At 39.1% G+C, this 15,855-nt stretch overlaps 2 protein-coding genes across 2 annotated transcripts; one reads left to right on the top strand and one right to left on the bottom strand.

Annotated features, from left to right (window-relative positions):
* Positions 1-168: 168 nt before the first annotated feature.
* On the bottom strand, positions 169-10,581 carry cul4b (cullin 4B). The gene is made up of 20 exons (XM_061079016.1): positions 9,671-10,581; positions 8,329-8,444; positions 8,153-8,256; positions 7,973-8,042; positions 7,315-7,388; positions 7,063-7,225; positions 6,770-6,859; positions 5,270-5,352; positions 5,111-5,178; positions 4,882-5,000; positions 4,576-4,768; positions 4,363-4,467; positions 4,164-4,274; positions 3,962-4,047; positions 2,803-2,910; positions 2,578-2,691; positions 2,368-2,473; positions 2,095-2,267; positions 1,847-1,999; positions 169-1,234 (listed from the first exon to the last, which is right to left on the bottom strand). The coding sequence occupies exons 1-20, from the start codon at positions 10,146-10,148 to the stop codon at positions 1,139-1,141; spliced, it is 2,610 nt and encodes an 869-aa protein (XP_060934999.1). The 5' UTR covers positions 10,149-10,581; the 3' UTR covers positions 169-1,138.
* A 2,033-nt stretch (positions 10,582-12,614) lies between these two features.
* Positions 12,615-15,802, top strand: mcts1 (MCTS1 re-initiation and release factor). Its single transcript, XM_061079018.1, has 6 exons — positions 12,615-12,783; positions 13,892-14,044; positions 14,145-14,242; positions 14,328-14,461; positions 15,066-15,133; positions 15,223-15,802. The coding sequence occupies exons 1-6, from the start codon at positions 12,773-12,775 to the stop codon at positions 15,302-15,304; spliced, it is 546 nt and encodes a 181-aa protein (XP_060935001.1). The 5' UTR covers positions 12,615-12,772; the 3' UTR covers positions 15,305-15,802.
* The last annotated feature ends 53 nt before the right edge of the window (positions 15,803-15,855 follow it).

Genomic DNA, 15,855 nt, shown 5'->3' with positions numbered 1-15,855 from the left:
TGGAGCACGGTCTCCTCTCCCTTCCGCTCCCTCCCCTCGTGTTAATTTGAAAAAGGCTGCATAGAAGTAACTTTAAAATAAAACCTGACACTTATAGCAGGGAAGTTTTCATCCAAGAAAAACAGGATGCATTTAAAAACAATGACGGATAAAAGAAAACCCCCCAGATTGAAACAGTTGTTTTAATCTGAAGCAATAAATCTAACAGACTCATACAAACATGGGCAAGTCCCATCAATAAGATGTGTCCTCTTGTCTCGAGGTGATCCAGTCCCACTTTGAAGCAAATACGCCCCACAGAAGAAAAATAATTGTATATGTGTGTGATATGAGGGTGGGGGGGTGGGTGATGGTTTGTGCTTTTAGTAGACATTTCTAAAAGGGTTAACAAAAGCCTAAAAAAGCAGCTGACTGTTCATTTCTGTGAACTATGTACAAACAAGTACAAAGAAACAACAAACGAGGAACTAAAATGTGTTGTAACAAAAGAAGTGCTCCTTTTCTTTCTTTTTTTTGGCACAGACTCTGCTTTGAATGTTGGGGCCTTGTACAACGTTGCAGCAGGGTCATACATTTGACACGGATATTTCACAATGGTATAATCTCTAATCTTAATGTTTGTCCAATAGTCCCACATTTGACACTGGCTGAAGAAACAAGCAGCGAGTAACATTTTTTGATCCTTTCCCTCCAACTCGTGGTACATTTAGAGGTGTGTCAGCATTCGTTTGGGATATGGAGTGAACAAGAAGACCAAAAAGTGACTTGGTAACAAAGAGCATAATGATTCAAACTATGGACAAAGGAGGATCTAAGTTTGAAAATAAATAGTTTCCCTCTCCGTTAAAAAAAGAAAAAAAAAGAGCTAATGGAAAAACATCTGTGTGTCTTTTTTGTCAGTCCACGGTCGCCCACCTCTCTCAGAGGCACTGAGAAATACGGACAATATTCTCTTTTCAACGGGCATGCAGTCCACAGGATCACAAGACCCCTGACAAAAACCAATCCTGTGGAGCGAGCAGCATCCATTCACTTGTCGGTCGCTAGGTTGAAGATGTTAATGGTTAACGTCCACTGGAGCAGCCCGACTGGACCATCCATCTGCATCTCTTATTTTCCTCATGTCCCTTTTCTGTCGTTAAGCCACATAGTTGTACTGGTTGGAGTTCTCCTTGTCACGCTCCATGTAGTCCCTGTCGATAAGAGACTCTATCCTCTTCTTCAAGTCAGCAGGCTGGAAGGGAAGACGACAGGGAAGAGGCGGAAGTTCACACATGAGGCACATGTCAACATCTTTGGTTATTTTTATACATGTGAGAAAATAGAAAATAAAAACAGGTTTTATGTTAGTCATTGCAATTCTCATGGAAATCTGCTACATTTAAGTCAATTTTGTACAAGCTAGGTCTGATATTAAACACTGATGGAATGAGAAGATGCTCTACAAAGTGAAAAAAGTCAGATTAATTTCCCTTAGTTTAAGACAAAACTATATGTATCGACATTTTGAACAACTGATTATTCATTGCAAAACTACATATATAATGTTATTGTTCTGTCTGCTGAAAATGAAATAGCTTTTATAGAACCTTTAAACATTTGTCGCATTTTGAAACTTTCTCTAATTGATTGTCCACCACAGAGCACTTTTTTCCCCATGAAACTATTATTTAACTCATTTGTTTGAATCCTGCTTATTACAAACTCTAGTAACAATCATTTTAAAAAACACATTTGGGTTGAGTGCTGCCAGAGAACTTTATTTTCTTTCCTATCATCTCTCTACTATTGCTTCTTAATAAAAAGGCAAAAATGCCAGACAAAGATTCAGGGTTGTTTGTCTCACCTTGACGGGGAACTTGAGCTGGTTGTACACCTCTGACATCAAGAGATTATGGCTCAGGGTCTTCCTCATCTTCATGATCCGCACAATCGCAGCATCAATCTGATACTGACGATCCTGAAAGACCCTCTCTGTGGTGCTGGCTTGCTCCTCCACCTGAGATTAAACACACTCAAGTTAAAATATATTCCCCAACACTGGGAGGATATTGAAATCAGAAAAAAAAATCGACTGTAAGAAAGCAGCTGTACCGTTTCTTTCATTTGGATCTGGTTTATTTTGATCCTGAAGAGCTTGTGTCTGAAGTCGTCGTTGCAGGAAAACTTGTCCCCGTCTTCTATGTCTTTACTTTTGGGGACTTTGGTGAGGACTCGTGCTTTCCCACAAGCAAGTGACTGCAGCGTCCGCCGCAGTTCGCTGTCCTCTGTAAAGCAGCAGACACACATGGTATTGAATAAAGAGAACTCGACAGATCTTTTCTCATCGCTGTGCTGCCAACCAAACTTTGATGCAATGACACAAACCTATTCCTGTTGCTAGTTTGATCTCCTCCAGGGTGAACTCCTCTCCCTCATTAAACATCACTAGCACAAGAGTTTGGAAAAGTGAAACCTGCAACTCCTTCCTGCCCTTTTGTGAGAAAAGTCAAAGAGAACAATTAACATTTGTATCTACACACCGAGCGAGGAAACACAAAACTCTACACAACCTGATCGCAGAAATGAGTTCCCCACCTCCTTAAATTCAGCTTTTAAGACACAATGGCCTAGTGTTGATTGCCACTGCAGCTTCCTGCCGCTGTGTTTGCTCAGGTAGAAGGTCTTGAAGATCTCTTGCAGTCGCACCATCTGGACAAAGATAACAGAGGCGTAACGAGGCAACACTCGTTATATTAATTGCATGTCAGGTTATATAAACGGCATGTTACAAACATTTCAATATTTGCCCAGCAAATCTACCTCAGCAGGCAGGTGCACTTCCATTGGGACATAGGTGGGCCAGTAGCCCATCGTTAGGATGTTGACAGTCAACTCAATGTTGCCAGGAATGTTTTGGCACTGGATATTCTGCAACAAACACAAATGAATGCATGTGATATCAAGCTAACAATTCGTTCTACATTGTTCTATGGATTTGCATAATGCAAAAAACAGCAGGGTGTTAATGCAATGGGCTGCGTTTGGGTTGGGGAGAACCGTCTAGGGTTCCTGTGTAAGGCTGCTCTAAGTGATAGGTCCATGTGTGTGAAGGCTGTTTAGAAACCAATACAGTGGTTTATAATGTCATAGGGAAGAATTATACAGGTCTGAAAAGTTAATGAAGGATCATTCATTATATCTTTCATCCTGGTGAATGTCAATCATGCTGCTCCTGTCACAAAGTGATCCGTCAGGAATGAGCTCTGGGGAGAACAACTGAAACAGCTGTAAGTAAGTTTATTTGTAGAGCACTTTCACAGAGAGGAGTCAAAGTGCTTTACAGGGCGGGAAAAGTCAAAAGCAGGTTGCATAAGTTCAAACATAAACAGAAAACACACATACAAGGAAACGCTATAGAGTTAAGTGCATAAGAGACAGAGCTCATTCACATGAATAACTCGAAAGACTCAAGTTTAAAAAGTGATGTTTTCAAGTGAACCTGCAAACCTTACAGGTGTAGGAAGAGAATTTCACAATGTAGAGGCAACAACCTCAAAAGCTCAATAGATTTATGCAATGCAGCGAATATGAATCAAGCAGTGACTGCTACGTTAATCTATTATTTCCATTGACAGAAAAACAGTTACAACCTATTTTGATAATCATTTCAAGTAAATATTGAAGCAAAAATACCTTAACCATTCTCCTAGTTCCGGCTTCGTCATTCTAAGAATTTTCCCCGTACAGTTCAGTTGACGAAACAAGACAATAATTAAGTGATTGATAAAGAACAATTATTAAGAGATTATCAGATAATTCAAGAAATATTTAGTTGCAGACTTAATAGCATTTATTTGATTGACCAAAGCATTTCCACTGCCTATCTTAATCAGGAGGATGGACTGAAACATAATCTCACCATCATAATCATCAAGTATGTAATATTCTTTTAGTTATAGCTCACGTTTGTTGTGCTTACCTGTTTGAACTGAACCATTATGTCTTTCGAAAGCTCCATATCCTTGAACATCCCCTCCAGTTTGCTGGTGAACGCTGCTCCACACTCTGAGGAAATACCACAAATTCACCAGTTAATGAAGATTCAGAGATTCGTTCATTTCGTCATTTTATTTCTCATTTCATGTGTTTGTTTATATTAAAACATGATAAATTAAACTAACCATGTTTGAGCTTTGATAACATCGATTTTTCAGCATCAACAGAAGCACTTTTTCCAACCAGTAACCTCTTGGCCAGATCCTTTTTGTAAAAGGCCTCGAACACATCTTTTCCTACAATGACAATAGATCAATATGTCAAAAAACATCCACAGAGTAAGTATTATAACAAGAGTGAAACAAATATGACGGTGAATATTACCGTAGATGAATCTAAAGATAATCATGATCTTATCCAGCATCTTCTCCAGCTCTTCGTCTGTTGCCTCTTTGTTTCCTGCTCGTAGCTTTGAATCCACGTGTTTGGCTGTAAACAGAAGTGCAATCATCGCAGGTGTTATTTTTCTCAATGATGATGATTATTCTATCAAGATCATGATTAATTGATAATTTCAGTTATAAGTTGGTTACTGACCTATGAGCTCCGCGGGTTTATTTGGCCGTTTGTTGATGAATGTTTCAAACGCCTCCTTCATGGCGTTGACAAACTTCTCGTTCTTCATGAAGCAGATGTCGATGATGTGATCCACCTTGTCCTTGAAGTCCAGCAGCTCCTGCACCATGGTTTTGTCTTTTTCGGGATTGATTACGATTGTGCTTCCGAAAGCCTACACGTTGAATTTTAAGACATTAGAGAAAAGAAAGTGTGAGATAACACATCAGCTCAGCACCTTCATCCTCGATTAGCCACAGTCTTTTATCACTGCTGATGCTGCCGTACCTTTATGTACTCTATCCAGTGTTGCAGCAGGACCTGAACTCCACCTCGCACCCGACTGAAGAGCTGATAGAGAAGCGACAGATCCTGAATTCTGTTCTCATCCAGCAGATGAGTCAGCCCTGGAAGTTTGCAACAACAGAAATAGGTCAGACCTCGAGCAGCTTTGACACTTTCAAATCTGACTTTCAATGACTGCTGTAATGCCACTCATGCATTTATTGTTGTGCACCTTTCTGCAGAGTTGCACTGAGATGTTCCCCCAGCAGCTGCTTCTCCACAGTAGCAATGAGTGGTTTTCTGGGGAGGGAGAAAAACTCACTCAGGTTACAAATGAATCTCTGTCAGACAGTGTTAGGTTTCAAACTGAAAACTACGGTCTAACACTCACTGCGTGCTCTGGTCCAGATATGTGATGACTCTGTCGGCCTCTTCCTCCAGGCGTTTGTTGACGTGATGGAGATATTCTGGTACCTATGAAACAAATGGGGGAAAGCAGGGGAATATCACAATGTCAACATATTGTGATCATATTCAGTGTAATATTACAGGTCTTGAGTAATTTGTATTGATTTGTTGTGTGGTTTATTGTCAAGCACTTTGTAGCCATTACACCTATATAGCATCAATCAAAATATAGCCAATCCATATAAGCTTAAATATTAATAACATTATTAATAATAGCAATAATGGAAGCCTCTCCCTAAAACAATTTAAAAATAAACCGAAACATTATGAACTAATACATTTCCAAAAGGATGGAAGGGACTGGATTCGAATCAGAGGGTCTGCGAGTATCACACTTTGGATCCAGGAATCTAAGTATATTGACTGACATAGAATTACTACTAAGTATTACTCAAGCTACCCATCCTTAATATCTATAAATTAAATTCTGATATTACTGTTTGGATAGTAGAAGTTTACGAGATGTTATCTGCTTAGCCTGTCTCATTTCCTTGGATTAACAAATGTCATGTGATGTATTTTGCATTTAGCACTAAAATTGAATGAGCTGTTTATTTGCATGCGTAAATATAGATTGCGTTAACAGCACAATTTCTACATGAGGCTAAATCTTAAAACACTGTATCTCAAAAATAAATTATGCATTTTGCTTCACAAACATCACAAACACTTTTTTACAGCCTGAGGGGAAAACATCGAACTCTGAGGCGTCAACGCTTAAATCAAAACCATGATTTTGAAGATAAAGAGTAAAATATGTCTCAGTTTATTGCATCAGTACGCAAACAAATCTAAAAGTTGCAATGTGAATGTTTTTCTATGCTTCTTTTAATAAAGTAAACGTTGTTTTAAATAAAACCTTCATTCAAAAAAATATTTATCGTGCCGCTTTCTTGTAATGCAGTTATGAGAAGTGGATATGTTTGTGTCTTTACCTCTTCTTTGAAACATTTGTCTTTGTGGTTGAAATCGATATTTTTCAACATCATGACAACATACCCAGTTGTTTCTGTTGTTTTGATTCCTTTTAATTACAGTGTAGGGGCACTGGAATTGAAAACTGAAAATTATAATTAATGTGTATGCAACTAACCATTGACCTTAAAATGTCAGAAAAAAGTTAAATTTACATTACAATAACCCAGAGCCCAATATGAACAGTTAAGACCAACTTGGCTTGTTTAATTTGTCTACCAGTCTAAATCCCAAATGAATTAAGTTTACAAATAGTCAAAACAAACGAAGGCTTCAAATCATGTTTGACAGCCTGAAATTAGAGAAATGTTTGTGTGCTTGCTTGACTAGATTAATCAATTATTAGAATAGTTGCCTCAGTTTGGCAAAGTTAGGACTGAAATAAGAACTTTTTTTCCCCACCAGCTAAAAACAAACTGTCGCAGAGCATCAGGAACACATAACTCACCTCTCGCTCCTGCATCAGCCTCTGTCCCTCTGCAGAATACAGGCGATTAGTTTCTTCCAAAAAGCGCTGCTCAAAGGAGTCTTGATAAATCTGTGAACAGCAGAAAGAACTTTCATTAAGTCCATTTTACAACAGAGAACTGACACAGTACACAGGGGATCATCACCAATAACACAGCTGCCATAACCTCCTTTTCTAATGGACAAAGAGGAAATCCAGGTGATCTGACAGATTCATTAACTAACGTCTGAATCAAAGTTGGGACAATAGTGTGATGGTCCACTGTGAGTTACCTGCAGGTCAGACAGCATGCTCAGCAGGCTCCTCAGCAGACTCCGGTCTATCGCCTCTCCGTTTCGCTCCCTCTCGATGAGCCGCAGAATCCCGTCGATGGTTTTACTCTGGACCTTCAGGTCACTGATGATGTAGAACCTGAACAGCTCCAGACCCATGTCCCTGTGGAGCACATGAGCCTGTTCAACACCCACTTTGACAGAAATCTGACTCCTACTATGACACAAGAATTAACACCAGGGAGCACTCACCAGATTGATGGCAGCATTGAGTTTTGTAAAACATAGGTACGGTCCAAAAACAAAAATATACTCCTAATCATGATCTGTGAAAGAAAGACAAACGTTAAAAATGAGCAGGAAACACCACTGACATTCATCTTTCAACATCTTCTTGTTTAATTTAAAGGGGTACTCCACAGATTTAACATTTAAGCTCAGTTTACATGTCACAGGGAGAAATACTCTCGTTTAGCTGCTTTTAGAGAAAAAAACGTAACTTTTTCAAAAGCCAGGCTGAGTTACAAACAGGAGCAGTCAGGTCAGGTTTATGTTTAATGTGACGGGCAGATGTGACTGGGATATCCCTTAATGCATCACAAACAGAACGTCATTGTCTCGTCAACATCCAGCCTGGTGAAGTTGTCTATTTACCAGGCAGGGAGGAGCTAATGACCGACCCTACTGAGCATGTTAAAAAAACGAGGAATAACTCGGCTCCTGCTACTTTTACTTTGACTGTTCCCTCATCATGTCTCTAATAAGTGTAACGCTAAATCGTTGGAATACCCCTTTAAACATTAAAACGAAGCCACCAACAAAACTTCATGGAAAGTGACGTTATGTTAACTGACTTTTGAGGGACACGGCTACAGACTACCACTCGACTTACTGAGTTTAAACAACTCACCATTTGTCTGCAGTGATCTTGCCAGCACTTGTCGATTTTCTTGAGGAACAGCACGCTGTCCAGGGAATCCGTGAGAGCGGGGTTAAGGCAAAAGATCTCGTGAATGATCAACAGTTGAACAAAATAAGTAAACACCTGATGAGACTGAAACTAGGGAGCAACTGAGTGGGTAAAGGATATTCTCTGAACTGTTCGATCTGTGCCTTGATGTGGTCTTCACACACGGCCCTCAGCTGTTTGTAAAGCTTGGCAGAAATCTTATGGGAGCACAGGTTCTCCACCGCCTGAGAGGACAAGAAAATACGTCAGTGAAAGATACGAACACGAGTCACAGACGAGGCGTGCTACACAAATACCTGGTAGAGCTCCTCTAGGTTGTACTTGATTGAAGTGCTGTTCTGTATGGCCTCCACTGCCTCCTTCAGCTTCTGCCAGGTCTCCTGCGTGTAGTTCTCTGGCAACTTGGGTTTTTCTGCGAGAAACCAAAAAAAAACATCTCACAGCGGACGTCCATGAAACCTCACGCTGTGTCACCGGTGTCAGTGGAGCTATTCTAAGATGCCTTTCTATTTAAAGTAGAAGCTGAGTTTGTGACAAAAACTCAGACTTTTGCATTTAGGGTGATTGTACAGGGAATGATTATTTTGAGTTTATAACACGAGATTATATCAATTTGTCAATAACATGAAGACATTTCTTGCATTAGACCGCTCAGGCGATTTAGCAAAATCCATGAGTATGCAACTGTGTTTTTAAAGTATCAACTTTACTGGATTAGCCAAAACATGCTTTTTGTATACTTTTTTTCCAAAGTATAAATAATTTAAATCTGTTTGTTGCACAGTATTATCGCCTGACTTTTTACTAACTATATATACCATGATTTAAATAGAAATTTAATAGTTATTTCAATGACAATTTTCAGCACACATTTTTTTTGTACTTTATATATAGATGCAAATATATGCAACTTAGTTAGATCTATATTTTTGGACATATTCATGACATCCTACGAGCTGCAATGATCAGAGATCAATCGCAAGCTATTCTAATAATCAAATGATAGTTTACCACCGCAGACTGCTTGTGGGAAAAATCCCCTCGGACTGTGAGAAATTATAACATGCATCTGACTACTAAATGATTAATTGAGAAAAAAACAGGCAAGGAGAATAACTTAGTTGCAACCATATATCACAGGAGGGCTGGACGATAGGGTCAAAAATAATACAAAGATAAAAAATGTCACATGAGCATATATCCATAATTATCTCCGTAAATGTCACTGTTTTGTTTTAAGCCTGATCTTTGACGGTTGTGATTATAACTTATTCTTTAAGAGCAGAGAAGGACAAACCCCTTGAGAAACTGCTCATCGTTCCTTAAATATACATTACACCTCCTCAGTTTGCACAATTAGACATAAGAAGTATATCACTGTATATTGAACCCTTTGTTATATTGCTATGGATGAAAATCATAATGCAGGAAATATTGATATTGTTATATTGCCCGGCCCTAATTCTAAGTAACACTGGTGATTGATCCACTCATATAAGTTTTCCAAATCAATCATATCTAGAATTCAACCAACTATCATGTCCATTATCCAGATTTGACACTTTTGGTGGGAGATAGTTTCACTTGTAAACAGTTGTTTTGGGGACTGAATCCCATCATCCCCAGTGGATCTGCTACCTTTGAAGTTCTTGATGACTAGTTTCTTGGCAGCCCCGGGTTTACTGTTGGAGAAGGTGCCGGAGCCGGGGCTCTTGGTCTGTCCGTTGGCGTGGTGCCCCGCTCCCCCGGGCACGAACCCCCCGGCTTTGCTTCTGTTATTGGAGCATGAAGCGGCGGCAGCAGCAGCAGCCTCCTCAGCCATTTTCACATCCAGCCCAATGAAATCCACCGAATCCTCAAACCTCAACTTCTTCTGGATGTGGATGGCGGTGGGAGAGCAGCAGGAGGAGGAGGAGGAGGAGGAGGAGGAATTCAGGGTCTTGGGAGGAGAAGGGGAGATGGAGCCCGCCGCCTCCTCCCTCTCGGAGCCGTTTATCTTCCTCTTCTTCGGGGTCGCGATGCTGCCGCTGTCCGCCCTGACCCCGGCGGCCGCGGGTCTCGCCTCCTGGGTTGGCGGTGCCGGGGGATCAGGGGAAGAGGAACCTGTTGGAAACATGAACAAACGGGAATTCTGATTCTCAGCAGCCAGTCTTCTTCTTGGATCGGAAACTTCCAGGCTCGCCGGAGAGGGAGGAAGAGAAGCTCGGGGTCCGGGGAGGGGGAAGCACCGCAGCCCGGGGCCGGTGGACTCGGAGCCCGGAGGAGACGAGACAGGGAAGTCCTCTGGTCCACTTGGAGCTAGCTCCGGCTCTCTCTTGTTATTGCTGGCAGCAGAAGAAAGATGGTCGGCTACTGCTTCCTCTCGTCGCCTCGGTGCTCTCGCCGCGTTGTGGACTCGTTCAGCGGGAGTTCTTCAGCTCTAGAGGCCGCTTCGCTCCGATTCTTCTCGTTGACTCATTAAACGCATCCACCGCAGACAGAAACCCGCAGATTCCTGTGAAACACCCGCAAGTAAACACGAGGAGAGGAGGCTCAGGAGAAGCTGCTCTGTGACCTCACCGGAAGTACTTTGTACAAAAGTACTTTTTGCACAAGCATGTTTTTTTTTTTCTTTCTTGAACTGTGTGCTGTACCTGCTCTGGACACTAGATGGCGCTACAACAATGTTTTGCTGGCTGTGAATTTACCATCGAGCTAAACATAATTATTACAATAATAAATTGTATTTGTTTAACACATTTAACAATTATCAAAGACACTTAACATAACATTTAAAATTCACACAAACAGGTAATTAACAGGTATTCCGCCCCCACACCCCTAAGATGTGTTAAATTAACACATATTATATTATATATATTATACTGTATTACATTGCATATTGCAATTTGACACTGCTCACTGTTTTTATTTTTGCATTGTGCATTGTGCATTTTACCTTTTATTTCACTTTTAATATCTTTTATATATTTTTATATAGATATATTTGTCTAAATAAATGCTACCTTGTATAAATATTAGAAAAAGTGAGTAAGTAAGAAGTAATGAGTGAGTAAATATATATATTGTTTTTTTTATTATTATTATTGTTTTTCTTATGTGTGGTGTATTTATTGTGTTTTTATGTTTCTATGTTTATTGTATGCACCAATAACCAGAGCAAATACCAGGTAGGTGTAAACCTACTTGGCAATAAATAATTTCTGATTCTGATTCTGATTCTGAAAAGGTAATACAATATATAATACACAAACACACGTCAAGGTTACACAGTTTTTTTAATATTTGGATTAATTATATATTGTAAACTATATACTATAGTTTATCATCAATTTGTACCTATTTATCATCCACTTATTTCTATATAGTATATGTAGTATAACTATGTACTTATATGATATAGTATACAACTAGTTAGTGAAACTATACTAATGTAAATAAATATCTACTACACTTTACCAGAGTATGTGTCTCGACAAATACCATTTACATCTGTCGTGGAAGGTGTATATTATGTACATACTCTCTGTATTTCTATTTTAAAAAATGTATTGCCTACCTCTTTTTTATACTTTCACATTTTCTCTTGCCTAAGTCATTTGACTATGTACCGTTAAAACCAAACTCATCATAACCAAACATTCAAATTCAATAATCTCATCATAATCTCACACTAAACTATAAATGTTGTGTCATAAGTGAAAATTTTATAAAAACAATACACCCTATTTGTTTAACACATTTTTCAATGATCAAAGACACTTAACATACCATTTAAAATTCACACAAACAGGTAAAAGGTAATAAAATAAATAATACACAAACACACGTCAAGGTTACAAAGTTTTTTAAATATTTGGATTAATTATATATTGTAAGCTTTATACTGTAGTTTATCGTCAATTTTTACCTATATATCATACATTTATTATATACGTATAACTTTATAGTATATGTAGTAAAACTATGTACTTATACAAATGATATAGTATACAACTATTTAGTCAAACTATACTAATGTAAATAAATATCTACTGCACTTTACCAGAGTATGTGTCTCGACAAATACCATTTACATCTGTCGTGGAAGGTGTATATCATGTACATACTCTCTGTATTTCTATTTTAAAAAATGTATTGCCTACTTATTATTTTTTAAACATTCACATTTTATCTTGCCTAAGTCATTTGACTATGTACCGTTAAAACAAATGAATTTCCCCGGTTATCTCATCAAAACCAAACATTCAAATTCCATAATCTCATCATAATCCCACACTGAACTATAAATGTTGTGTCATAAGCGAAAATGTTATAAAAGCAATACACCTCACAATCACAACTAAGCAACTAAAATACCTTTGAATATGTTTGAGCTGTGTGACGTGTGTTTTAATATATTAAATGTTTCTATATCTATATCTACACATTTGATTTAATGTGCCTAAGAGGCTGTGCAATGGGAATCATGGTCTTTAATTTTCTATTTCACTTTATCATCAGGACCTGAATGTTTGGATCTGCCGTGTCAAGCCACAAACTGTCGTAAAATGACGCAACTCGTCAGACAGTTGCTGGCCCTTGTCCGTGGAACAGGCGTGGATCTGCTGCTGTAGCTTCTGTCTGAGTGGAGGACGATCACTTTCTCTGTTTACCTGGTTTATCGCTTTCAGTCTGACACAGTTCACACGCAACCAGCTTCGTCACCTTTGAGGGAAACGGCCACGGTGAAGAACGAGGATGTTTAAAAAGTACGTTGTTGATTATTTCCACCTTACAGCGTTAGCTAGCCGCAGCTAGGTGGCTAATGCTAACTAATCAGAAGTCGTGTTTCTGAGCCTGGTTTAGATTTTTGACTGAAGTCGATCAGACAGGTGGACATGGATGTTTATGTTTGGTGAAATCCTCTGTTATTGTGTTTGATGTTAGGCAGATGAGAAGCTGAATGTGTCTGTGCCATTCAGCCCCGACTTGCATCATATAATCAGAATTATGTCGTATCATCCAAAGAAACAGGAAACAAACAGAAACCTCTTTACAGATTCACGTAGCTCCTTAAATTCATGATCACTGACTGACACTCCTCGTCCCCTCCTGTAAGAAGCTACTCGTTACATTACATTAGGTAGTGAAGAATTTAGAGCTTTTACTTAAAGGGAGGTATCACAACCATAGTTTGAAAAATACGTCATGTTCAAGTTTCATATTCAACTCTGTAATAGCTCTATCAGCAAATGCACTTTTTTTTGTTGCAGTAAAATGTCTTCAATCACGGAGCCTCCATTGTCCCCAAGGATGATGTTTTAGTGTATACATAATCTCGTACTATTTTAAAGTATTATATGTATTATAATATTTGTCCGGAATCACAGAAGAGCTGTGCTGGTGCGTTAATCTACAATGCACAAAATACTACAAGCTTATCAACTTCTATTTAATGTCAAATCACAAATGACCAGTGGCTGTAGTCGTCCCTTGAATTTAGTGTAATAATAATCTTTAAAAAATAGTAAACGCACAACCTCTTCAGTGTCTTCAGGTGTTGATATTCGCTTTAAACATCCTCATTTGAATTATTTCCACATTGTATTTAATACACTGTTGAATCATTGTGAAATGATTATGCTTGTTATCTGTATATTTGGTTTGCCGATGTATGTTGACCTATATTACACCTTACAGAGCTTGATCAGTTTTCCTCTTTAAAAAAAATCAGGATTCCATAATATGGAATCGTTTCTTCAAAAACCGCAATCCAACAATCTTTTTGTAAAGTTCCATTTAACTTTTTCCGCAGCTCTCGCCTGCATCTCATGCATGTCACGGCCTCTCCCTCACATGTCTTGTCCTTTGTTTCAGATTTGATGATAAGGAGAATGTGTCGAACTGCATCCAGCTGAAAACGTCAGTGATTAAAGATATCAAAAAGCAGCTGTTGAACCAGTTTCCTGATATCGAGTCATGGCTCAATCACATAATGCCCAAAAAGGATCCAGTGAAAATAGTGAGATGGTATGACTTATCGCTTTTCTCATCTGTGTTTCATACAGAATATCTTTTTAATTCTTTTGACAGTGAATTATGTCGATTTCTTTCTTTTTTTCTCTTCCAGCCATGAGCACATTGAAATCCTGACAGTGAATGGAGAGCTGCTTTTCTTCAGACAGAGAGATGGACCATTCTATCCGACCCTCAGACTGTTGCATAAATGTAAATTATTTTCGAATGCCAGCTTGTTAACTGTTGACATTCTAACATTCTCCCACTGATCACTAACTCCTTTTTCATTTCATAGATCCCTTCATTCTTCCTCACCAGCAAGTAGACAAAGGAGCCATTAAATTTGTCTTAAGTGGTGCCAACATCATGTGCCCTGGGTTGACGTCACCAGGCGCGCAGCTCTACCCGTCTGAAGCCAACACAGTAGTTGTATCCTTTGGTACATGATGCTGCACATCATGGGCAAGGCCTGAACTCCAATAGGGCAACTACTCAGTAACCCCTCAAACCTTTTACACCATGCACCAGGCTCTCCATGTACTACTGTTATGACCAATGTTAAAATACAGAAGCGTAGGCCTAACCTATTCAAGATGAATGTTTATTCCTAATAAGAAACAAACTATTCACTGTTGACTGTTGTCAGCCACATGTAGACTTGGCTCCGTCAAATCTGGCTCCGCCTACTCCAACTTAACTCTAGTGTGGAAATCACGTTTGTCCCGAGTTAAATTCAACGTCATGAGTGGTTGATTGTATTAAATAATTGTGAAGCTTATTAATGATCCCAGAACCTGAGGGAAAAGTAACAGCGTGCACACAGAGAAACACACTCTTCTGCTGTACCACTAGAGGGAGCTTGCGTACAACTGTTGGTACGTGCACTCTTTCCCTTTCATCTACACACTGGCACTCACTCTGATCGGTTCATTTCACATTGGTACAATATTAAAAGGTGTGACCACCCGATGCATTGAGTCGATACTGTGACAACCAACTACATTTAAAGGTTTTCTTTAACGAGTGGACGCAGGCCATAATGGCTGAGGGTAAGCAACATGCACTTTGTGTCGGCGTTATGAAGATGTCTGCAGAAAGCATGTAAGACTTAAGTATTTTATAGACTCAATATTTACGTTGCTGCTCTTGTGATACACAATCTGAATCTGTGTTTTTATCCATATACGTAGAGAAAAAGTCAACAAGGGAATCGGAATTGAGAACGTTCACTATCTGAATGACGGACTGTGGCACATGAAGACGTATAAATGATGACATCAACACACACAAGCCCTCCCTCCCCCGCCCGGACACCATGACGCTCTTGACAGTGGGGCATGAGCTGCCAGTCAACTGTTTACACCTTTGGACTTAGCCGTGTAACCTGCTGGAGGCTCTGAATCAAATCGCCACTATGCACAAATAAGAGAAAGATCTTCTTCTTTTTTTTGCATTGGATCCAATTAAAGATGCTCATGTTATTGTGTTGCCTGTGATTTTAGATTCTGACTAGCAATACACAGGACAAGAGTGAACTATTTTATTTAAATTGTTTGCACTGCCAACATGAGAGTGTTTGTTAAGGAACTGGCAATGGAAGTCTTTACTTGTTAGACTGGTTATCTGCTCTTTCGTCAAGTTACACAATCACTGACAGCTTAAAGTGGCTGATCTGCTCTTTTAACTCAGTCACCAATTAATAAGAAACATTCACTACTGGAGGAAAATACAATTGTCCAAATACAAAACAATTAAATCATGTTAAAGTTGTGTTGATTTGTCTTTGTTAGTTTCAGAGAAGTTGTAGCTTGTTAAGCTGCTGT

Source organism: Limanda limanda, chromosome 10 (genome assembly GCF_963576545.1).
Source record: "Limanda limanda chromosome 10, fLimLim1.1, whole genome shotgun sequence".
Lineage (NCBI taxonomy): Eukaryota > Metazoa > Chordata > Actinopteri > Pleuronectiformes > Pleuronectidae > Limanda > Limanda limanda.
This window is presented reverse-complemented; position numbering and strand designations above follow the sequence as displayed.